This window comes from Dipodomys merriami, unplaced genomic scaffold (assembly GCF_024711535.1).
Source record: "Dipodomys merriami isolate MVZ:Mamm:240054 unplaced genomic scaffold, mDipMer1.0.p SCAF_56, whole genome shotgun sequence".
Lineage (NCBI taxonomy): Eukaryota > Metazoa > Chordata > Mammalia > Rodentia > Heteromyidae > Dipodomys > Dipodomys merriami.
The window spans coordinates 8,030,641-8,056,769 of NW_027206135.1; the positions used below are offsets into that span (position 1 = coordinate 8,030,641).

Below are 26,129 nucleotides of genomic sequence, written 5' to 3' on the forward strand. Positions count from 1 at the left end.
CATATACTCATTGTAACATATTGTGTCACTTTAGATCCAAAAACAATGGGGCCAGTTGATCACAAACTCTGAAACCTTCAAAACTGTGATCTGAAACAAATCTTTCCTCCTTGTATGTTGACTTTTTACAGGCTTTTGTTTTGTTACAGTAACAGAAACTGACACACATCCTAGTCTCTTTGTTCCCTTACATGTAGCTTTCTGTAGACCAGCAATACCCAACAGAACTTTTCACAGAGTTAGAAATATCCCTTATGGGCACTGGCCAGCTGAGGTCGCCTCTAGGTATGAATAGGAAAAACCTGAAATGTGGTTAGTTGACTGAAAAAAATTTTACTTTTAATTTTAATGAAATTTACATTAAAATAGCCACATATTGTTAGTGGAATCTGTACTCGACAGCACACATAACTCTAGATTTTCAAGCTCTGAGAGTACAGGGCCATGTCTGTACAGTGTTCTATGAAATTTCTCAAGGCTAGCACTGTGCCTGGTTGATGGGAGGCATACAATATCGTGAAAGTTGGGTGAGTAATCTGTAGATTATGTCTCTTAGCAGTTGATCTTTTCTGTAGTATGAAGGCTGAATGTGAGGAAAGTCTGTTTGAGAAGGATTTGGATATCTGTGCTGATGAATTAAAGAGATTTAAATTTTTATTATTGAGTGTGTGAAAAATCTTAACTGTGAGCTAGGAATCACTGCTTGGCTTAACGTACCTGAATTTCTATTAGAAGTTTCTTATTTTGCCTTCAGTCTCAGTTATGCCATAGAGATTTTTTAAACTGTATTTTCATAAATTGTCTGAAGATGTATAAATGAGAAAAAAGAAAGAGATCCCTCCAGGGAACAAAATACTACTTCAGAATGAAGTGGGGATTTCTTTATTTCTCCTTTGTGACTTGAGTGCTTACAGAGGTTGTAATTCTTGAGTTAGAAAACAGCTGTGCCAAGTTAGGGATGTGCGCTAACACTTGTAGTTTGTGCTAAACATATACCAAGCACTAATCAAAGCCATCTGACCATGCCTGTGACCTTATATCACCTTTCCCACAACTTTTGAAGTAACTACTATTATTATAACTATCTCACAGATAGTTATAGGCTATAATACAAAACAAACCTGACATGGTTTCTTACCTGAGATGAGGATTTGAATTCAGGCATTCTGGTACCAAGTTCCTTTTCACTCTTATTGCCTCAGACAATTACAGATAATCATCCCTCCATGCCTATTGTAACTGGCTTGCTGTGACTGGACGGTTGTGAGTGTGTTGTGCAGTGAGAAGTTCCTGCAGGTGATGTTTGAGATGAAAGGTTGGAGTCAGGGGATTGAAATAAACAATGAATGTGAGTGGGGTGAAATAGCTTTGCAGCAGTAGAAAAACAATTTGTTTTGGAATTAGAGGCCTTTGTTTGCTGACTTAGGAAGTTTAAGGAGATACTGCTCACCTCATTTGGTTATCAAGACTACATATGTAACAGGACTCCATAAAATACAGAGGATTTCATCCTAACTGATGTGTGTGTGGGGAGGGGGACTTCCTGAGACTCCACATTAATGGATGTCGGTTTCAGAGAATTCACAATTACAGAACATGGTTGTTTTGCCTGAATTTGTGGAAAAAGTCTTCCTATAAGAATTTATGACCACTCTGTAGAATGAGAGAGAAGGTCAGGGCTTCCTCAGTCCCCTCACTTAATCTTCTTTACACTTGCAGATATTTGTGCCTTGCAGTTACTTCAATTACAGAACTGGGGTTCTAGGAAATCACCCAGATCACAAGGAAGTGAACGGTGTAAGGATGAAAGGGGCACTTCAACCTCTGCATCTCCCCACTTGTTCTTTTCCCCTTGATGTGGATATTTCCTCATGCCTTGAAGCAGCCCAGGTTACACCTCTGCTCTCATGGCTGCCCACAGCACAGAAGCAGCCAACTTTCTCTTCTGTAGCTCCCTCCAGTTTCACCTCAGGCTGTACTGTATCTTGCCTGAGAGCACTGTTGGCCCCTCTGGCTCTGCATCATAAAGGGCTCGTGGCCAGAAGAATTAGGAAATGTTTAGTGAGGCAGCCTTGTGAAGAAGTAATTATCTTTTAAAGCTGGACAAGGAGAAGATTGGAAAGTAACGCCCCAATTCATTTATTATTATTTTATTGTAAAGCGTCTGTACAGAAGGGTTACAGTTACATGAGTAATATTATGAGTACATGTCTTATCAAGCATTTTTACCTCCTCCTTTGTTTTTCTCCTACTATCCCTTCCCTCCCAACCTCCCAGACTCCTTCTTGCGGCACCACCCCCCCCCCCGCCAAGTTGTAAAGTTCTTTTTCAATATAATGTCTTGTATAACCCATTGTTACAATGAGTCAACCTGTATCCTTATTTCAGCTTTTGATATTCCCCTTCTCCTCCCTAAATTAGAAAAATGTATATACAAGATTCAGGGTACCAGAATCAAATACAGTGAAAACAGGGATTATACCATGGAGGAAGAACACACAAGAGAAACAAAAAAAATAACATAGTATATTTTAAGTACATTAAAAACAACAACATAAAAGGTAGAACCTCTTGTGTCCCTATCTTGGGGTTCATTTCTCTTAAGATCATCTTATATGGTCATATGCACCTAGCTTTTGACCTTTTCTGCTTGTCCTAAACTTATACTAGTTATTGCAAATAAGAGACACCATGGGACCTATATTTCTTTGGCCCTGGCTTACTTAACTTAGTATAATTTTTTCCAAGTCTTTCCATTTCCTAACAAATGGAGCAATGTCATTCTTTCTGATGGAGGCACAGAATTCACATTTTCTTGATCTGTTCATCTACTGAGGGGCATCTGGGTTGATTCCATATCTTCGCTTATGGTAAATAATGCTGCAATAAACATAGTTGTACTGGTAGCTTTAGTATTGCCTTGTTTGTGATCATTTGGGTAAATACCCAAAAGTGGGATTGCTAGAGCTCTATGTGGAGTCTTTTGAGGAACCTCCATACTGCTTTCCAGAGTGGTTGATCAAGTTTACACTCCCACCAACAACGCAGTAGGGATCCCTTTTGGCTACATCCCCCCAGCATCTGTTGTTATTGGATTTCTTGATTATAGCCATTCTAACTGGGGTGAGGTGGTATCTCAATGTTGTTTTGATTTGCATTTCTTTTATGGCTAGAGAAGTTGAGCATTTCTTCATGTGTCTCTTCTTCAGAGAAGTCTCTCTTTAAGTCTTTAGCCCACTTATTAATGGGGCAGTTGTTTCTTTGATGATTTGTTTTGGGGGGATTTAATTTTTTGAGTTCTAAGTATATTTTAGATATGAGACCCTTGTCTGTTGTATGGCTAGTGAAGATCTTCTCCCAATCTGTGGGTTTTCTATTGACTTTGCTAGCCATGTCCTTTGCCATGTAGAAGGTCTGCAGTTTCATGCAATCCCATTTGTCTAACCTTTCTTTGATTCCAAATTCATTTTTAAAAATTCCTTTCATGTAGAAACAAATAGCAATTCAGTTGTGAAATCCTGGATTATTCTTCTCCTAGCCCGGGGACATTTACTGAACTCAGTCTAAACTAGCCATTCTGGTAGGTGGTAGTCACATGATTTTCTGTTTCTCTATAAGATATCCCTGCAAGGTAGGTTTTATTGTCTCTTTTTCATAGACAAGAATCAGAAAGGCATCAACAGGCCCAAAGACAAGTAGCTAGGGAATGGAAAAACCAGAATTTGGAGATGTAGGGACATGGTAAAGTCCCTGCTCTTTCTACTACACAAGGTTGCTTCTCTTGAAGTGTTAATAAGAAGGCTTGGGGAGCTAATGGATAAAAGGAGGATCTGTTCAGCATGTGGTAGCATCAGAGATGGATAACATCAGAATTACACATTAGCTTCAAAAGGAAATGTGTGTTACTTCAGCATACAGCCCTGTGTCTTTTGTAGTGGAACCTTTCCCAGAGTCCAAACCTACTCCTTCAATATGATGGATGATCTGCCTTTGGTAACACAAGAGACAACTGAGATATGACATGTCAAGTCTGGTGATTTAGTCTATGAGATTCTAATCCAATTCTCTAACTTCTGCAGCTTCTCTACTTTATCACTTTTTTTTTATCACAAGCTTAGCCCTCACATGGTAATGAACATTCATAGTCACCTGCATCAGGTATTTTTGTAATATATATTTTTTATTGTAAAGATGCTGTACGGAGGGGTTATAGTTACATGAGTAAGAGAATGAGCACATTTCCTATTGCTGCATCAGGTATTGAATGGAGATTTGGGTACCTTCCTTTGCAATGTTCTTAACTAAGGAAGTAAGAACATTCATGAGATTCTTATAATGGACAATATTGTCCATAAAGCAATTAAAATTTTGAATACTTCTAGCCATTGCTGACTTCATGATATCTACTATGATGTTTTTAAGGATAGGCTTTTTCAAATACAACCATGGTACCTGAAAGATCTCAAGTGATATGAACTTGATGTATTGGGTGGAGTGATTTACACAACTTTTGGTCTAAGCTCTATGTTCTAGAACATGTAGCCAGTGAACTAGAGTTATCAGTGGGAACCAGTTCAAAAGCAGAGGCCCTGGAGGCTGGGATGGTCATACAAGGGTCCAGCGTTCTTGCCCTCTCTCTTGCTCTCTCTCCCTCCCCTTTTTCCTCTCTTTCCCTCCCTTCTCCTTCCTTCTCCTAAGCCTTTTGTACATGCTTGCCTCTGCCTTATTTGCTGATTTATTACATGCAGTTTCAACCAAATACAGTCAAAATGAAACTTAATTTAAAAAAATTAAGAGACAATTTCAATGACAGTTTAACCTCCAATATCTGTGTAACATAACTCAGTTGCCTCAGAGAAGCTCTCTCTCAGTGCTGTTGCCTGTGTTTAAATCTTTGGTGATCTACTATGTTCTTTTGTGAAAAATCTGTCTTCTCCCTCCAAATCAAAGGATGCTCAAAATGGTGCTCAAAGACATGGTGATCCTCCCAAGCCATTTGTTTAAGTGATAAAATAAAAAAATAATATTTGTTGAAAGTTGGGCTATATTGTGGGAGAAATGAATGAAGCATCTACAGTAAAGTACTGAGCATTTGAGACTTTTCCTCAATGGCAGTCTCCTTAAATCCACACACTCATGGCCTACTGAACCCTTCTCACAAAGCACCTGAAAAATAGAGCTCACACAACCAATCCAATGGGTAAGAGTTGACACTCCCACATTCCATCTAGACTACTTTTCTCCTGCTTTGAGGAAATGACTGAGGGGGGGCACATTTCATAGTTTCCCTCCTCTTGATTTAGATTAAATAAGTTATTGTAGATTACAGAATAGAATGTGTATCACAAAAATAACCACTTTCCCCATAGTTTTGTTAATTCAGACAGCAATGCAAAACACTTAATAGGATGTTCACACTGAATGGCGGAATTATGAGTGTTGTTTCTTTTCTGCTCTTATTTGACTAAATTTTCTAATTTTTGAGTAACTATTTAAATTGCTTTTGGAACAACAAAGGCAAGAACAAATGAGCTTAATAAAATAAACAGTGAAATAGTATAATTTTTTACACTTATTTGTTTTACTTTTTTCTGGCATAAGCAACCTAAAATAATAATTAAATGAAAAGCAATTAGAGATAAAAAGCCAGAAGAAAAGTTGAGTTTAAAATGTAAACTTTTATTTAACAGTTCCAAAAGAGCTGCATAGTTTGCAAAGTTACCAATATTTTAAAAATTCCTCATAAGAACATTGGATTCCTTAAAGTTGTTGTACACTGCTTAGATACACAAAATAATATTGATAAGTACATGTGTAAGATGTAATGGTATAACAATAGAAGAAATAGCTATGTACCTACTACCAGATTTAAGAACTAGAATAGTGGGCTAAGTGGTAGAACACATACCTATCAAGTAAAAGATCCTGAATTCAAATACCAATATGACTATCATACAACACACACACACACACACACACACACACACACACACACACACACACACACACACACACCAATACTTGTGAAGCCATTGTGTCCTCTTCTAGGAAAATCCACTTTCTTCTTCTCTGAAGTACCTACTGAATTTTGTATGCTGCTATTATTTGCTATCCGTTTTTAAATCACTAAAAATAGTACTTATTTTTATCCATTTTATAATTCTGAAGTAGAATCAAATTATGTGCATTCTTCTATAGCTTGTTGAGACCCACTTATGCTAACTCTATCATACAGCTGTACAATATACTTCTACATGAATAAACTATAATTAATTTGCCCATTTTACTCTCTCTCTTGTTCACTTGCTCTCTCTCATAAGATGTTATTCATTTTTCTGTTTGTAAATGTCATGAAAGAACGTATGTGCAAATATGTGTGTGGGATCTGTTAACATTCCTTCAATATTATATTTATACAGAAATAAATTGGCATGTGGTTGCAAGTTCAGGCTCTGGTATCAAATTACCTGGGCTTACATCCTGATTCCTGTATTTAGATTTTTATAATCTTGGGCATATAATCTAGGGTTCATATCTGGGCCTTCCAATCTGAGCAGGAATACAACAACTGTTCCTAACCCTGTGATCCCAGTTGGGCCTGGAGATACACTGGAGACATGAGCGTTCACCTTCTCCCTCTCAGCTGGCTGACACAGGGAGATATGTATTTCTCTCCCTTCCTCATCTTCCTCTGTGGCCTCCCCCCTCACAATAAGAACATCAGCCTGCTTCAGTCTGCAATTGGCAGACTGACAGTGAATGCAAGGCAGTCTCTGGTCTGTGTAATTTTTCAGTGTGTTTGTGGGAAGGATTAGTTTATGTATATTTATGGCTTCTACTGGTGTTTGCTGTCACAGACTGCTGCTGCTGGCACAGCCAGGAAGTTTGGGTCATCTTGTGCATGTTATATAGCAACAAGTGCTTTCAACAGATGCAGCATGGTGAACCATGTTTCTGCATCATCTTGGTAATCTGTTAATTTTTGCATGCTCAGACAATTTTTTTCACATTTTACTTTTGTTGCAACAGGACAGATACGCCATTTATTTCCACCCGTGTTCATATAACTATTTCCCTGGTAAGAACCAGGAAATAAAACTGCTTTTCCTCCAAGAACCTCTAGTTGACTGTAAGAACATAGATCTAAGGTTTCATTTTAGTCCTTTTCTTCCCTAAGTTGTGCCTAGAAATTGTGCTGACATTAGGATCCATGTGTCCTGTTGGATCTTTATCACTTTTGCTTCCTCTGGACCTGCTACATTGCCTGAGCCCAGGTGGGACCATTTATACAGGGTTCCAGGTGTCCTTGGAGGCCCCCTCACATCTGAGCATTCTTACCTATGATACTAATGTCCATCTCTTAAAGAGGATCTTCTCCATGGAGAGGGGCAGAGCTACCTCATTTGCTGGCAATTACCGATGGACATGCACACATGCACTTCCCTCCATTGATTAGCACGTATTTTATAATTCAGCATCGTCAGTTACTCTCCAAATAAAATAACACCCAGAGAGGCTATCTGAGGCTGATTGCCTACATTGATCTGATTTTAGATTGCTCCCAATATAGAGAGAATGCCCTGATTAAGGCATGTGTACTGATTGTATTTTTATAAGTATATAATCGTATTCATTGTCATTAGTTACATTTTTTTAATCTTCAGAAATGTAAGATAGTTCTTTTATTAGGTCTTTGGAAATCACAGGATTGTATCATCCCCTTCCCTGATCTGAGTAGTTGAAGAGGAGGCCAGTCTATAATAAGCAAAAGGAAAGAGAACCAGCCTAGAGCATCATGACAAACATGTTGTGTGTCCTGACTCTAAACAACTTCCTTCAGTGGTCACATAGCCACACATGGGATTGAAGTATTAATTAAAGATAAATTTATTGTATTCTATATTTGCAAGACCAAGAATGGATAGGTATAGATACCTTTTAGCTGACCCCATTGCTCTTCCTTCTTTGCTTCCATTGTTTCTTCTTCCTTCCCTCCTTCCTTCCTTCTTTCCTTCCTTCCTTCCTTCCTTTCTCTTTCATTTCTTTCTTTTATCTTTCTTTCGTTCCTTTTTTCTCTTCTGTGTTTCTTTGTTCCTTTGTTCTTTCCTTTTCCCCCTCCCTCCTTCCTTTTTTCTTCCTCTCCTCTTCTTCCTTTCTTCTTTGCTTTCTTTCTTCTTTCCTTCCTTCCTTCCTCCCTTCCTACCTTCTCTCTCCCTCCCTTCCTCTTTCCCTCCTTCCCTTCCTTTTTTCCTTCCTTCCTTCCTCCCAGATATGCACACACATTCTCTCTCTCTTTCTGTCCCTCTTTCTTTTGTTTGGTTTGGTTTTGAAAAAAGTTCTCCTAATGAAGCACAGACAGGCTTGGAACTCCTGATCCTCTTGCCCTAGCCTCCCAAGTACTAGTATTGCAGGCATATACCACCATGCCATGCCAAGATCACTGTTCTCTTTTCTAGCTGTATTATTTAACAATTTATTCTTTTAATTATTTTCCCTTTCTTGGAATCACACAGCCAAGTTCTAGAAATTTAACATTAAGATTGAGATGTTTCATTTAACCATCATTCATCTTTTCAGTTTCCAGCCTGTATCTTTACCCCATTGTTTCCATTGCAAGAAAAGATTAAATGAGAAGGAAGGTCAATGGGGAGTTATTTGGGAAAAGGGGTCACAGGAGGAAAAGTTGTGCTGAAAGCAAGGGAGCCATTTGAATTTGAGTCTTTGAGTTTGATGTACTTCACGTTAATGCAGTTAGAGTTTTCCCTATAGAAAGTTTTTAGCATCAGATTAAAATAGAATTTTACCCCAAAGGCAGATATAAAAATTACTGCCCCCAACAATCTCCTTCAGTTGAACCATGACTTGAGCACATTTGATGCTGACATTCACAGAAAGATCTTTGTCTCTTGACTTAACTCTATGAACAGCTCAAGGTAAAGGAAAAACAACAAGCAATCTTCAAACAGAGATCTTAGGGAAAATAGTACAACTTCACGGTAAACGTTTAAAGTAAAATTTTAGATTCTGTCTGAAGTTGCCATAGAAAGTATTTAATGAAACTTCTCCTTTTAAAGATTAAAAATAAATAACAAATAAAACTACAGAGAGAGTCATTGAACTGTCACAATGACAATAAAAATTGACATAGTTATGAAATGTGAAGCAAATTACATACTTCTAACAGTATACAAGAAGGTCTCAATCTAACATTTGTAATTTATGTATTTTAACCTTTGGTATATTTCTAAACTTTATATCCATATGTTCTCTGGTATATATCTTTATTTATACTGCATTCTTTGTTGTGTGTGTGGGTCCTGGTGTTTGAACTCAGGGTCTAAATGCTGTCCCTGAGTTTCTTTTGCTCAAAACTAGCACTCTACCACTTGAGCCATAGCTCTACTTCTGGCTTTTGGGGGGTTGGCGGGTAGTTTATTGGAGATAAGAGTCTCATGGACTTTTACTGCCCAGTCTGGCTTCAAACTGTGATCCTCAGATCTCAGCCTCTTGAATAGTGAGGATTATAGGCATGAGCCACAGATTCTTGGCTGTATTCTTGCACTTTCCTTAAAAGTAACAGTGTTTGTGAACATAAATGAAGAGCTGAGTATTTTCTTAAGCTGGATTCTGCTTAGGTCAGTGAAAAATAGGAAAGAAGTAAGAGTGAAATAGGAAGGTTCTAATTATGAAAAAAAACAACCTAGGGGTCAAAGAACTACTGTTGATTCACTGTAGAAATCTACAGTATAAATAGCTCTGCTATTTATCACTGTTTAAAAAATCAATTTGCTAGAATGAAGGAAAAACCCGAAGTGGCCTTTTGCAAGACACAATTGGCATGATAGATTATTATCATTAGAAGTTCTTTAACACACCATTAATACAAACATCTGGATAGAAATTTAAAAAGCAAACTTGTTCATGTCTTCAGATATTGTTTTGCAGTTTTGTAAAAGGATGGCCCCTTCAGCCAGGCTTCTTATTGATATTTAAAGGTTAACTTAGTCTCAGCTATAATGATCATCCTTTATTTTACTGTAACCTCAGCAGTCTGCCATCATCTCTTACCAACTACTTGACACAGCCTGGCCAAAGTGTCATCAGCATGAGTGACAGATGCAGGGATCAAGGGAAAACTTGGAATTAGACTATAAATTTTGGGCCCCGGTCATTGGGAGACTTGTGGTTCTATTAACAGTAAAAGGGAAGTCAGAACAAGAAGTTATTTATATCTGGAGAGTCACTGATTTAGGATGTTCTGAGTTTTAGTTTTTCATTATACATTTGGGTAGAAAATGGCTAGACATTTTGAATGAACATTTTGAGTTTTAGGGCTGTGGGTTGTGGAGGATTTGGGCTTAGCATGAGTATCATCTCTTGAATAAACATGCACTGAGGTCTTTCTATATTTGAATTTCTATATTTGCATCCTTCTGGTGCTATTTTTACAATTTTGCTATGGAGTTTACATTTTGATGAAAAAGGCAGAGATAACACAAAACTATGTCAAAAATCACCTGATGGTGTTGACATTAATGATATTAGACAGTGTTTTCTGAGTGTTTCCTATTTTTCTATTACTTTGTTTAGTGTTTTAAATGCAAAAAAAATAATTTTTATGATGCCCTATGGATTAGGTACTGCTGGGGCCTATTAGGTACTATCATGGATCAGATACTTCAGTAGGTGAAGGGACTTTCTCAAGGTTACACAAAGTGCTGGAGAAGGTATATCACTTGTGTGATATGATGCTAGATCTCCTGAACTTCTGTGTGTTATGTTGTTTTGATGAAAAGTTACAGGTACCCTTAGAGCAAACAGTAGAACACTGGACCCACACGGGCTCTAGGTGGGAAAGTTGGGAAATAATTTCAGAGAAAGTGAAGAGGGAATAGAAGTGAATAGTATCTGACTAAAGGAAGAAGGTGAAATGAATGACAAGGCATCTTCAGCGCAACCGGAGAGAAGTGGATGGGAAAGAGGGACATGGAGGAGCCTGGCAGGAGATGAGAGAAAACCCACTCATTCATACTGCTCATTCACCCTGCTCATTCACAAGACACACACATTCACGAGATAGAGAGAGGAGGAGATGAGCAATGTAGCTAAGAAGCTGGCAAAGCTTTAGGATCTACTTGAGCTTTGATTTTTGCCATACCCCTATTGACTTTTCATTTAATCTCTGTTTCAGTATATTGTGTACCCAGATACTCAGAGACACTGGGGTCAAAGTCATGGAATGAGGGGTCCCAGCTGGAGGAAAAGAGTGGCAAGTTTCCTAGATCTGAAATAGAATTGGTGAGATCCAAATGTCATGCTTTTCTCCTCAAATTTTATTGAGATAGGATGGACAAATAGAACTGAATTGTATATAGGAAATAATGCGATGGCTTCACTAATGTGTACCATGTGACATTCACTTATGCAGCTCCTTACGTAGGTATCCTTTTGTTATGAGGGCATGGTGAGAACACACACCATTCTCTGGCAGTTTTCAAGGATATACTACCTCACAGATCTCCATTTTCTTTCAAATACTTTCTACCTTGTCTTCCAGGACCTCCCCAACTCTTGCTTCTTTTCTTTGGTGTTCTGACCTTTCTTTGTAAGTCTTCCTTCTTCACTCTCCTTCTTCTGCTCAGCTTTGTACTGCCTGAGCTCTGTGTGGTCCCAAGACCTGCCTCCTTCTTACTCAATGTGCCCTTTTCTGACATTCTCAGCCCAGTCAGAGTATCTCCTGCCATCTGTATTCTGTTGACATCCATAGTATTAGCCAGAGTTCTGACCTTTCATCTACACACCAGGCTCATAGATTCAATTAAATACCTTTATTTACATACCTCATGAGTACTTCAAACTCAATACATTAAACCTACATTCTTCTCACCTATTCTGATCTTCTCTTCCTTCAGGGTCCCTATCTCCTTATTGACATCATCAGTCATTTGCTTTCCTGACTCAGAAATCAGAAAGTAGTTCTCTAATCTTCATTACTACTTGTTTTTGTTTCTCTTTTGTGCCAGTACTCGGGCTTGAACTCAGGGCTTGGGAACTATCCCTTAGCTTTTTTGCTCAAGGCTGGTGCTCTACAATTTGAGCCACACCACCACTGTAGCTTTTTGGTGGTTAATTGGAGATTAGAGTCCAGAGACTTTCCTGTCTAAGGCTAGCATTGCACTGGGTTCCTCAGGACTCAGTCCCTTGAGTAGCTAGGATTATACATGTGAGCCACTAGTGCCCAGATCTCCATAACTCTTAAGTGAGGTTTTTAATGGTCAGGTGTCGTATTTAGGGCTTTCTAGGACTTTTGAGAAAAGAGAATAAACAATATAACAGAAAATAAATGTCTTCAGCAAATAATGACAGACAAAGCATCCCAATACAGGGGAAATGATACCATTAACACAAACCTTTCACACTTTACAACAGTTACCTCAAAGCAGACCCACATGTCTAAATATAAAATATAAAAATTCTCAGGAGGTAATATGAGAAGATCCAGATAATCTAGATGTAATGATGACTTTAACTGCAACTACAAAGGCACAACTGTGAAAGAAAGAATCAATAACCTGGCTTTGTTGAAATTAGAATGCACTGTTCTGTCGAAGACACTTTCAAGAGAATGAATAGCCAAATGACTACAGATTGCTAGGCAATATTTGCAAAAGACATGCTTGTTAAAACAGTAGTATTTAAAACATACAAAGAACTCTTATTATTCAACATTGGTCATGGAGGCCTGACTGATAAGATCTTACCTGAGCTGCCATCTGCAGAATGGGGGACAGAACCTTACAGCAGGGGATGGAGGGCTGCAGTTCTTATCTGAGTCCCTGGGTGTAGTGGATGCTCTTCCTTTGCTCCCATAGCATCTGGACCATGTGTTTGTTAGAGCTGTTATTGTAATTATTCAGTTGCATGTCTATTTCCATGACTTGGCATAGTCACTCAACATCTGGAACCTTGTCTTCATTTACTTTTCTGTTCTCACAATCTAATGCCTCATATTAAATATTCAGAACACCATTGTTGATCCAGTGAATGAGAGATGAGATACGCAAGTTGATGTCAGCATAGAATCAGGCTCCAAAGCTCCAAAGTTGGAGTTCGGAGTCTGAGTTTCGCAGGAATACATATGTGCTTGAATGGCCCTCTCACATCAATGTGACTATTAATACCAGAAAAAGTCACTCCATCAGTGTAACTTTTTTTGCTTTGTTTTGTTTTCATAATGTCTTGACCACTCCCTTCTTTGAATCAACGTAGATGTGTGCTATGGATCAACTGTAAGTTTCTACTAAAACTTTTTTCATAGGAATGAAAGGGACACAAAACCATTGTCATCAGTCTGAGATCTAAAGATATTATCCAGAAAGTATTGAGAAGCTGTAGGATATGCCAATCTCCACAGCTTTCCAAGACACCAGAGTTATGTGGCTGTACTCCCTTTAATTTTCCTTTTAAGCTCTCCAAAGAGAAGGCCGGGATTCCAAGAATCAGAATCAAAATAGCACAGAGGACCAAAACTAGAGAAGAGACAGTGACTTCTCCATAGGAGAGGATGATGATGGAAAGATTTATGATGTTCACTGCTAAGGACTTGAACCTGAGCAAATGATGTCAGATCTAAAAGGAAGCATTCACTTTTCTCTTACTGTCACTGAATCTCTGTCTGCTGGTACCTCTGAGCCGGTACCTTTTCTCTTAAGCTTCAGCCTTTCATGAAGCTTGTCTGCCAGCTTGTTTGTACCAGCTTGTTTGTAAAGCTGACCTTTATGCCACAATCCATCTTTCAGGGTCACACAAGATACCTCTCAGAGCAGTGGTCCACGTATTCACGTAAGCCCCTCACAACACTTGGAATCTTTGAGTAAAGAACTCATCTCTTAACTGGGTACCAGTGGCTCATGCCTGTATTGCTAGCTACTCAGGAGGCTAAGATCTGAGGATCCTGGTTCAAAACCAGCCCAGGCAGAAAAGTCCCCATGAGACTCTTATCTCCAATTAACCACTCAAAAACTGGAAGTGGTGCTGTTGCTCAGAGTGGTAGAGCACTAGCCTTGAGCAAGAGAGCTCAGGGACAGTGCTCAGGCCCTGAATTCAAGTCCACAACCAACAAAAACAAACACACACATCTCTCTTCACAGTCTAAGGTTTTGTTTTATGACCCAACTGTCTCTTGGAGCCCCTAGTCTAGCCAAAATTGGATGCTCTGGTGAGATTCATAAGGTACCCTTTATTTTGCATCCTGACCCATCTTAGCCATGAAAACATCTCCATTCCAACCTTGCACCACCCACTTCTTTGTTCTCATCCCCATCTGTTTATTTTTAACACAGTTTAAAAAGATATCAATTCATCTTCTTTTCTCGGTCTCAAATACTACTCACCTCTTCATATCCCAGGTAAAACTGTTATTTGTTAAATCACTATTCTATAGCTACATCGATCACTTTTTAACTTAATTTTTAATTTTTTATTGTTCTTATAAAGGTGATATACAAAGGGGTTATAGGTACATGTTTTGTAAAGAGTACATTTCTTTTGGACAATGTCACGCCTTCTCTCATTCTCTCCTTGTTTTTCCCCCCATCCCCACCCACAAGTTGTATAGTTTATTTTCAACATAGTGTCCAGTGAGTACCACTGCTGCATTAGTTCACCCTTTGTCCGACATTTCTGTGCCTTCCCTTATACTCCCAAAGACAAACAAACAACCAACACAAAAAGAAAAGAAAGCAACAACAGCAACAAAGGAAAATAACCTCTTGCTTCCATTTCCTGGAGTTCTTTTTAATATTTATTATATGATCAGTTGCACATGCGCCTTTGTGTTCTTCTCTTAAGAATAGCGTCCTTTGGTCTCACTGTGTATGAATGCCTAGAGATCTGTATAATTTAATATGTCCCAGTATATTTTAAATCTAGCTTCTACATGCAAGAGAAAACATGTGTCACTTATGTCTCTGTGCTTGGCTTACTTCACTTGATATGATTTGTTCTAGGTTACATCTATCATGTTTAATACTAATAGCTGACTTGACTGATGACTGTGTGGTTCTAACTTCTTGGCTTGCATGGAATCATATTATCATAACAGTCACTTAATGGAGGAGATCACATTTTCCCCATTGCACATTTGAGGATATGGATACTTTAAAAGGTTGTAATTTACCAGATGTCACATAGCTAGTGAATGTAAGACTCAGGATTTGAGTCTGTGTCTGTCTGGTTATATAGTTGTCAGCCACAGGCAGTGTGTTAAAACAGTGGGAAAATGCCAGCTTTTCAGAAGTACTGGCATGAGGAAAGTTGGCGTCATTCCTTTAGAGTAGATGTCATATATAGGAAATGTTAACTGGGCTTTCCTTGTTTCATACTGGGAGTCTTAGAGAACTTATTCTAGATTTCCCTGTCTAAGCAATGTTCCTTTCATTCTTCCATATCACCAGTTTTCCTTCTCCTAGGTCATTCTTTTCAGCATGACAACAGCTTGTAATTTCTCCCATGTTAGAAGAGCAAGCAAAGAAACAAACAAACTAAAAGAACTTCTTTCAATCCCATACTTCATTCCACCTCACATCACATTTCTCTGGCCCTTTTAGAGAAAATTAGTTGGATTTTCCTTGCGTTGTCTTTTTCTGTCCATTGACTCGCACTAAATATTTTCATCCACCATTTTTCATCAGAACTAGAGTCATCAATGTCTTCAGTAAACCTACCTTGTGAATTCTATGCCATTTCTGTGGTACTCATCTTAGCTAGCATTATCAAATGCATGCCACAGTTATGTCCTTAATAGTTATCTCCTAGCTTCTAGAATATCATCTTTTCTTGTTTTCTACACTCTCTCTCCTTGTTTTCTACTTCCTTTACCAGGCTGGTCTAAGGCTAGTCACTATGTATCCTTCACCGATAGCCATTAGAGTGGTCAGAAGGTCAGTAGCTTGACCTTTTTGTTTCTTTCTGCATCTCCTCCTGTGGTGAAGTCACTCATCCTAGGTGCACTCCAATCCACACCACACTTGGCAATGACATAGGTCAAACATCAGCCTATCCTACTGGACACAGGTCTCTGCCTGGTACCACGGCAAGTCTAGAAGCTCTATCTAGCACAAGAGTCTAAAGATAGCTGTGCTGGCTGAGGATGGGGAGCTGAGGTTAGTGTCACCTCAGGTGACACTACAGTGGATCATATACAGTCTGATAGCTATAGGGAACATGTAGTCCTGGTGGAGGGTGGCAGGGTATCAAGCTGCCAATAATGTAAGCCAAACTTGAGCCTGTCCCATCAGCATGCAGATAGCAGTGTGATGCCAGAGGAAGGAGTTCGAGGCTTTGTCTGTGAGTTCTGACCTGGACAGAGGCCTTTGGTTTTGCCTGCTGCCAGATCTTACCACTGCAAGACCAACAAAGTCTTCTGTTAGCTTTTGACCCTGCTTCCTAGTGAATAGATTTTTGTTCCCCTCTCTGTTGTACCAGGTTGAGGGAGGAGCAGTGGAGGTTGACAGTGGCCTGGCTATTGCAGTTCCAACTGGTCTCTCTGGTCTGGGGCAGAGGTTATGGGTTTTGCCATACACTGGGTTTCATCCTTCCTTTCTTCCCTTCTCTCCATACTGCTTTAAATATGGGCCATCTTTTCCTTCCTGAACTCTGTAATGTGACTTTTCCTTTTATGATACCAAGCCTACACTATGTTCTTGAAACTGGTTTACTGTAATTTGGTATATATGACTATTCAAACTTGTCAAATATAATCACTGGAGGGTTTTACCCATCTGCCATCTTGTTATACTTCCTTGAAACTCTGGATTTTGGATTGTTTTATCTAACCAATTGGATTCAAAGAGCCTTGGAAGTAGAGATGTCTAAGAGCCACAAGTATCACAAGTATGACTCCGTGGATGTTTATTTATTTGGTAAGTGTTTATTTAATATCTATTGTGTTCCAGATCCTATTTTAGGAGGTAGGAATACAGAAATGAGCAGTAAAACCTTTTCCCACAAGGCACTTCTATTCCACTATAGAGCAACAATGAAAAAGTAAAGAGCAACAATGTAAAATAGTTTATTGTTAAGTAGATAACTTCCTTTTTCTTTGGAGTGACCAGAAGGTTAGCATGGTCTTCCTGTTTTCATATTTCATCCTTTGGTAAAGTCATTTATCCTGTGTTCACCTCAACCACACCACATCTGATAGTGACACAGGTCAAACACTGGACCCAGGTGTCCAGTTCTTTTGAAGATCTCCATAATGGAGAGGAATAGGGACACATGTCCAGGGAAGTTTAATCTTAAAAAGGGACAACTGAGCAGAAATCTAAGAGTAAGAGGATTATGTGTAAAGAGAGATAACTGTTTTAGGCAAAGAAAAATAACTGCTATTATCTTTTTATTTTATTTATGGCAGGGATAGGTATTGGAGAAGCATGTACCTTCCAAATCACAGCCAATAACATTGCCTTTAAGAAAACATTTAGCAAGGAGCTGAGGGCCTGGATTTAGAAGACTTGGGGCCAGACTTCCTAATTACCTTATATTAGCCATGTGACCTCCAGTAGGCCATTTCCTCTCTTGAGTACCCAAGGAGTACCCATTTATTATAGTACCCTTGAGGAATTATAATAAATGGAAATGTGCTTTTTCAGATCTATCATGCTGGCTCCTTACACTTGGGGTAGAAATTTTCCTATTTCAGACAAAAAATGTATACTGTGTAAAAAGTATTATTTTTCATATTCCAACTTCTTCTAAAAGCACTTTGTAAATTGTGAAATACTATCCAGTGATCAGCTATTTTTCATGGTACATTACCATACACTTCAAATTATAGTTCTATGTTTTTTGAGTCATGAAACCACCAAATAGATCTGAATGCATTTTCTTTGCATATAAAATTTTCCCTGTAACCAAACTTGTGTGTGTGTGTGTGTGTGTGTGTGTGTGTGTGTGTGTGTGTGTGTGTGTGTGTGTGTGTGTGTGGTAATAGTGGTTGAACTCAAGTCTCATGTATGCTAGCTAAGTGTTTTACCATTTTGCTCTATCCTTAGCCCAGTTTTTAAGCCTTTAAACAAACTACTATGGAGTAAACTGGAAGTTTTGCACTAATAAGATTAAAACAAACTTCAGAGAAACAGCAGTCTTAATTTTATCATATATAAGACATGATTATGTTATCATATAAGAGGATTATAGGAAGATTAATTTCATATTGCAAAAAGGAAGGATGCCAATTCGATTCTTTATCATATTACAGATACTCAAACAAAGTTAGCTTCCTTCTTTGTTTTCCTTCCTGATGGTCCATTGGGAAGATCTGTCACTCTAGGTATTTCAAGTATATTCTTTATTCTGAAAATGGTGCTGATAATAGTTTTGATTATCTCTCAGAAAGTAAGTAGAGTTTCTCTAGTCGTTACGAACCAACTTATAAGGAAAGTGATATTAGTAATAGTTTGGAATTATTAACATTCACTCTGCTGATGGGGGTCATCAAGCTTTTCTAAAATTCACAATCAATTATTTTCCTCTCATTAGTGTCCCATCTCAGGTCTTTGTCTTATGACTCCTGGGTCATGTGTTGCTACTCTAGAAGACATTAATTGATAATGTCAAACATCTTTTCTGATGTATATTTATTGGGTATACTAGTAAACTGTTCACTTATATCTTTTGTCCAGCTTTTACAAAATCATTTGTGTTTTTCTTACTGATACACCATGTTCTGTATATTCTGAAAGAAAATCCTCTATTAGTTATAGACAGTATTTTCCCAGATTTTAACTTGTATTTTCCTCTATTTACTGTGTGTGCATTTTCTACAAAAACATTTAGAACATGCACACACTCAAGTTTGACATAATTCTCCTCTCTGACATGTCTTTTTGTGCACTATTTGAGAAGCTTGCAAAAAGTCCAGGCAAGATGGCTGAGTAGAAGCTTTCTCCATTTGACCCTGTGAAAGAGAAGAGTCAAAGTAACAAGGAGAGACTATATTCTGAAGAGAGGAAGGAGTGAGGTAGGATCATTGCAAACTACAAAAGATTGAAGAACTGAAAAGTATGAAGAAGCAGAATGGCAACAAAAGGCAAATTTAAAAAGAATGTGCAGCTTCATCCTCAGCTTCTTGCAAGGAAGGAAGGCAGGGCTGGGGAGCTGAAACTTCCACCACAGGTAAGCCAGGCAGCCTTGTGACAAACAGACTAGCAAATGCCTATAATACTAGCCTTAAACCCATTGTGAGTGTTTAATGTGACAATGAATTCTCCTGAGAAGACAAGAGAAGGTATGTTTTTGCTCCTCATATCTTAGAAGATCTATAACAAGGAATTATCTTAAGAGGGAGCCTTTTGTTTAAGACTGAACTACTTCAGGGTCTGAAACAAGAAGAACAATCATGACGAGGGTGTCCTGGGAGGTCATCCTGCAGGGTCTGGTGGAGATGGCCACACAAGGTGAACTTGGAGCAGGGGAGGATCTGATGAAGGTCTGCAGAGAAGTTTAAGGAGCAGGGATCCCAGTGCAGGTGCACAAGAAATATGAAGAAGGAAAAAAAGATACCGTTACTTTCCCAGAAAACAACAACTTAAAAAGACAGTCAAATGGCAGTGAAGTTGATGAAATCTCAAGCAAACAAGTCAAAAGACTGATTAAAAAAGATCAATGAAATTAAAGAGGACACATAAAAACACCCAAATGAATTCAAAGAGAATACAAATAAACAGCTGAACAAAATAAGAAAGACAGTGCAAGATACAAAGGAATACTTCAATAAAGGTGTAGAAATCCTTAAAAAAATGAATAAAATTTTGAAAATGAAATGCTTAGTAAAATGAATAAAAATGGACTTAATAGACATCTACAAAATGTTCAACATAATAGAGAATGCACATTCTCCTCAGAAGCCCTTTCAGCTTTTTCCAAAGTAAATCATACTTTAGAACATAAAACAAGTCTTAACAAATGGAAGAAAATCAGGATAACTTCCTGTATTTTATCAGATAATAATGGAATAAAAGTAGATATTAATAGGCAAATAAGCTACAGAAAATATTCGAAATATATGGAGACTAAATTAGAATGAAAAATGTAAACAAAACTTACTGTCACTTTTGAGATACAACAAGGTAGTTCTAAAAGAAAAGTTTGTAGCTATGAGCATTTATACTAAAAATTGGAGATCTCAGATAATTAATTTGATAATATTTAATCACTCTTCATGAACTAAAGAAGAAATGGACAAAGCATACCTCAACATAATTAACAACTATGTAAGCTGGACACTGGTAGCTTATACTTATGATCCTAGCTATCTGAAGATCATGGTTTGAAGCCAGCACAGGTAGGAAAATCCATGAGACTCTTATCTCCAATAAACTTCCAAAAAACTTAGATTGGCGCTGTGGCTCAAGTTGTAGAACACTGATCTCCAGGACAGCTTCCAGGCCCTGAGTTCAAGATCCAAGACCAGCACACACACAAAAATAATGACTATGACAAACCTATAGCTAAAATCATTTTAAATTGGAATAAATCTTTACACATTTGGCCTGAAGTCAAGAATAAGAGAAAATTGTCCACTCTCCCTACTCTTAATGTGGTGCTCAAATTTTTAGCCAGAGTAATAACACAAGGGGGAAAAAATAAAAGGAACACAAATGATTAACTTTTGCAGATGATATTTTCCTAAACTAAAAAGACCCTAGATTTACCATCAGAACCATCTTAGAGCTGACAAACACCTTCAGTAAAAGCAGAATTTCTGTTGTTGATACAAAACTCAACACCTTTTATATGTATGAATAGCAAATAGGCCAAGAAAGAAATTATAGAAAAATGTCATTCATAATAATCTTTAACCCAGCAATTCCACTTTTGGGCATTTACCCAAATGTTTACAAACAAGACCACACTAAAGCTACCAGCACAACTATGTTCATTGCAGCATTATTTACCATAGCTAAGATATGGAACCAACCCAGATGCCCCTCAGTAGATGAATGGATCAAGAAAATGTGGTATATATACACAATGAAATTGTATGCCTCCATCAGAAAGAATGACATTGCCCCATTTGTTAGGAAATGGAAAAACTTGGAAAAAATTATATTAAGTGAAGTAAGCCAGGCCCAAAGAAACATAGGTCCCATGGTTTCCCTTATTTGTAATATCTAGTATATGTATGAGTCAAGCGGAAAAGGTCAGATAATGTGATGTCAGGAAAATGAACCCTTAGATGTGTATTTTAATGTTTTTTTCTTTCATGCATGTGTTTCTAATGCATTTATAAGATTATCTCTTTGTTGCTTTGTATATCCCTCCCCCACAGTATAACCCCTGCTTTCACCATATTTGATATCAGTATAACTTGTGGAGGAGATGGGGAAAAACCAGTTGTTTAAGGATACAGGTGGACCTGTTGCAACAATGAGAAGTACAAGTTGTCCTGTCCAAAACTAGCTTTACAATGTCGGTGCGTGGGGGGGGGGGGAAGGAGGAGGGAAGGAGAAGGATTGGGATTGGGGGGGAGGGGGGAGGCTGGGAAGGGATGTGAAGGGTAAACAAAGGAGGAGGCTGCAATGCTTGGTAAGAAATGTACGCATTATCCTGCCCACGTTATTGTAACTCCTCTGTACATTATGTTCACAAATAAAATTAAATTAAATTAAAAAAAACACTTTGGAACAAACTTCACAAAGAGATGACAGACCTCTACAATGAAAACTATAAAGCACTGAAAAAAAAAGAAATTGAGTAAGACATTAGACAATGGAAGGACCTCTCATCAATAGATCAACAGAAATAATATTATGAAAGTGGCTATAGTAGAGATTCCCATATCAAGTTACAATGTTATTTTTCACAGAAATAGATAGGAAAATGCTAAGATTTATATAGAGGCATGAAAGACCCCAGAAACATAAGCAATCCTGAGTTAAGAAGAGCAGTACTTTCAGGTATCACAATGCCTGACTTCAATTTGTACTACAGAGCCATAGTCATAAAAATAGCACATCACAAAATCCAGCACATAGGCTAATGGTACACAGACTCCGTAAATAAACATACACCACTATAACCATCAATTTACCATCAGAGGTGCCCAAAACACATGTGGAAAACAGCCTCTGTAACAAATGCTGGGAAGATGGAATATCTACATGTAAAAAACTGAAGTAGATCCCTATCTCTTGCCCTATACAAAAACCTATGTAAAATGGATCAAAGACTTTTATGTAAGACCTGAACCTTTGAGACTACTACAGGAAAACTTAGGAAAAACACCTGCAGGTACAGACACAAGCAATGACTCCAATGCATAGAGCTCCAATACATCGGGAAAAGAGCAAGCATTGACAAATGGCATTGCTTCAAAGGAAGCAATTACCTCTTGCACATCAAGGAAAACAATGACCAGAATGAAGAGATGGCAGTGAGTTAATATCCAGAATTTATAGAGCTCAAAAATTAAACAAAATAAAAATTGTGCGACTCATAAATGGGAAATGAACAGACATACTTCTTAAAAGAATTATGATGAATGGCAAATGGTCTCATGAGGAACTGATCAACATTCTTAAACAAATTGAAATTGCACTGAGATTTCATCTTACCCCAATGAGACTGATAGACATCAAGGAAACAAATGCACTTTTGAGGAGAATGTAAATTAGTGCAGCCACTATGGAAAGCAGTATGGAGGTTCCTCAAGAAAAGTAAAATAGAACTACCATATAACCTACCCTTCATAGGCATATATGTGAAGGAATAAAATTCAGCACGAAATACAGATAATCTGTGAAACCATGTTTATTGCAGTTCTATTCACAAGAGGCAAGTTATGAAATCAGCCAAATTGCATATCAACAGATGGATGGATATAGAAAGTATATTATATACAGACTAAGAAGTAATATTTAACCATAGAGAAGAATAAAACATTTGTAGGAACATAGATAAAACTGGAAAGCATCACAAGAATCAAAATAAGCTGGACTCAGAAAGATAAATATCACATATTTTTAAGTGCATGTGGAAGCTAGATGTATGAATGTAAATTCAGGCCTACTTCAGGTGAACCCACAAAAGTTGGGAGGCAGGAAAGAGAGAAGGAGGAGGAAAACATGACTGAAGTATGCTGTATGCTTGTATGGAAAGGCTCTAACTAATGTTTTACAATGACAAGAAAGGAGGTGTATGGGAATATGGGATAAGAATTAGTAATAGAGGGGTAAATATGATCAGAGTGTATTCTAAGTATGTATGGAAACATGACAATGAAATTTCACACATGTACAATTAATATGTGCTAATAAAAATACAGTAAAATAAACTTCCCTTTCACTCCATATGAGAAGTTCTCCATTTTTTCTTCAGCAACTTTACTGTGTGTGTGTGTGTGTGTGTGTGTGTGTGTGTGTGTGTGTGTGTGTGTGTGTGTGTGTGTGTGTGTGTGTACAGACCCAGTGCTTAATTGGTGATGAGAGTCTCATGGACTTTCCTGTCCAGGTTTGCTTCAAACTATGATCCTCAGATCTCAGCCTGCACAGTACCTAGGATTATAGGCACGAGCTGGTGCCCAGTCTTATTTACTTTGATATTTAATCCCCATAATCATATATCTTATGTATGCTCTGAGATAAAGATACAACATTTTTCATCTATTTTTCTGAACGCTCTCATAAGTACCTATGTTTCCCTTGTGATTTACAGTGTCACTTGGACTATACACCATGTTTTATTTGCCTGTCTTAGGGCTTGAACTTAGGGCTCCGTCCTTGAGCCTTTCTGTGCTCAAGGCCAGTGTTCTACCACTTGAGCCATAGTACCACTTCTGGCTTTTTCTACTGGAGATAAGACTCTCATGAACTTTCCTGCCCAGGCTGGCTTTGAGTAGCTAGGATTACAGGCATGAGCTACTGGTGGCCTGCTATACACCATGTGTTTTCATTTGTTTGTTTGTTATTTGATCAGTTGTGGGACTTGAACTCAGGGCCTGGGCGCTGTCCCTGAGCTCTTTTTTGCTCAAGGCTTGTGCTTCACCACTTTGAGCAACAGCACCACTTCAAGTTTTTGAGTGGTTAATTGGAGATAAGAGTCTCATGGGGACTTTCCTGCCCAGGCTGGCTTTGAACAGGGATCCTCAGATCTTAGCCTCCTGAGTAGCTAGGATTACAGGTGTGAGCCACTGGTGCCTGGCTTATACCATGTTTTTAATATGTACTATTTCCACATTTTATTAGTTGACCTTATCCTATTCCATTGTCACATTGGTGTAATTATTCTAAATTTATAACAAGTATTGACATCTACTAAGAATGCTATTTCCTAATAAACATTATGACTTATTTTGCACATTTTTGCCTTTATCCTTTCAAGCAGGTTTTAGGTTCATTCTGAGAAGTTCTGTGGAAAGCCCTTGGAAGTTTTACATGGATTAATTCGACATGGTGCTTACTTCATATTATTGAATCTTCTCATTAAGAACATATATGTTCAGGTGAATGAGGACCAATGGAGCAGAAAAAAAAATCCACAAGTAGGCCCATTAATTTCTGGACAGCTGATTGATGAGACTGGCACAAAGGCAAGTAAGTGGAGGAAGGCTTGTTTTGGCAACACATGATTATGAGAAGGGCAGATCCATTGCGAAAAACATAAAGTCAGAATTGCACCTCACGCCATATACAAAACAACTAAAAATAGATCAGAAGTAGGAATATTAAAAGGCCAAACTATGAAATTATAGACATCAGTGTGGAAGAAAGTCTGATACTGAGTTTGGAAAAACAACTAAATGTGAATGGGATCCATGAAAAACTGTTTAATGAGCTGAGTTTTCTTCTACTATAGACATATGTCAGATTTTCCAAATTGTGTGCTTGAATACGCACGTCACATGCCTCAATACACGAATCCACCTTTCAAGGATAGGAGAATGGACCTATTCTCTCAGCATCCAAGTGTTGTCTCCAACCTCCAAAGATATCCTTGCTGAGCCTAGAAAGTGTGTACTTCAGTTTCACAAAAATCTCCTTTATGTACTGCAAACATATGGTGTGTTTTCCCTCTAAAGAGGCATCTAACCATTCACCATGATTATTTTGCTTGTGAAACTGTTTTCAGGTGGTGCAGTGTCCCATAGTTTGGATTTTTTCCAGGTTGACCCCAAAGCCTTGAGATGGAGAGTGAATACAAGAAAATTCTGTTACTCGAAGGCATGGATAATCTCGACGACGAGGAACTGGATAGGTTTAAGTTCTTCCTTCCGGATGAATTTAACATCCCTAAATGCAGACTAGAGGCTGCAAACAGGACGAACTTAGTGAAACTGATGATCCAGAGTGAGGGTGAAGTGTCTGCTCTGACGAAGACCATCAGTATTCTCAAGAAGTTGAAATGCATGAACTTGGCAAAATGTCTTCAGGAGGAAAAGGAGAAAGGTATATGGGAGAATCGCACTGCCCATGACATCAGGATAAGATCCTCAGTGCGAGGGGTGGGAATTTGTTTGCTAAAGGAGTCACCTGTTCCTTTGCCTGCCTTAACTGGGAATGGCTGGGAAAGTGTTTGATACAAACCCATATTAGTTTCCACCACCGGTTCCCATCCTCAGGCCTTCACTGTCCATCTCGTCACCTCTTCCCTTGGCTGGTCTTTGTCTCCAGGCCACTGGCATTGTTAGTGCTCAAGGTACCATTTACACAGTATGGAAAGTGCCTATGCTTCACCAAAGACTTAAAAGGTCACAAATAAATTACAGCACTGAGCTGAACATGGTGACTCTTTCCTATATTTCCAGCTATTCAGGAAGTAGAGATCAGGAGTATTACTGCTTGAGACTAGAAAGAACAAAAAATTACTGAGTCTCCATCTTAATGAAAAAACTGTTGAAACTGCACTGTGTGGCATGTATGGAAATACTACACTGAATCTCCCTGTTATTATACATATATGTTAATGCAAACATAAACTCTCCACAGATGGACTCTCTATAGAACATTTAAAAAAACAAAGAAAAAATAAGTAAAATGTAACAGCTAGGCCTGGTGCTTGTTACACATGCCTTTCATCCCGAGTACCTGGACAGCATAGGTATAAGGATTATGGTTGAGGCCAGCAAGGCA

At 38.3% G+C, this 26,129-nt stretch overlaps 1 protein-coding gene across 4 annotated transcripts in view; it reads left to right on the plus strand.

Moving 5' to 3' along the window:
- The window catches only part of Aim2 (absent in melanoma 2), a 45,932-nt gene that overhangs the window by 9,617 nt on the left and 10,186 nt on the right, over nucleotides 1-26,129 (plus strand). The window contains exons 1-3 of one of the 4 annotated variants that reach the window (XM_069999970.1): nucleotides 19,157-19,176; nucleotides 24,385-24,593; nucleotides 25,164-25,445. In XM_069999970.1, coding sequence (XP_069856071.1) covers nucleotides 25,184-25,445 — 262 coding nt within the window. In that variant the 5' untranslated portion in view covers nucleotides 19,157-19,176; nucleotides 24,385-24,593; nucleotides 25,164-25,183. Of the gene's footprint in view, nucleotides 1-19,156; nucleotides 19,177-24,381; nucleotides 24,594-25,163; nucleotides 25,446-26,129 lie in introns of those variants that run through there. The other 3 variants (XM_069999969.1, XM_069999968.1, XM_069999971.1) reach the window with 3 other exon arrangements.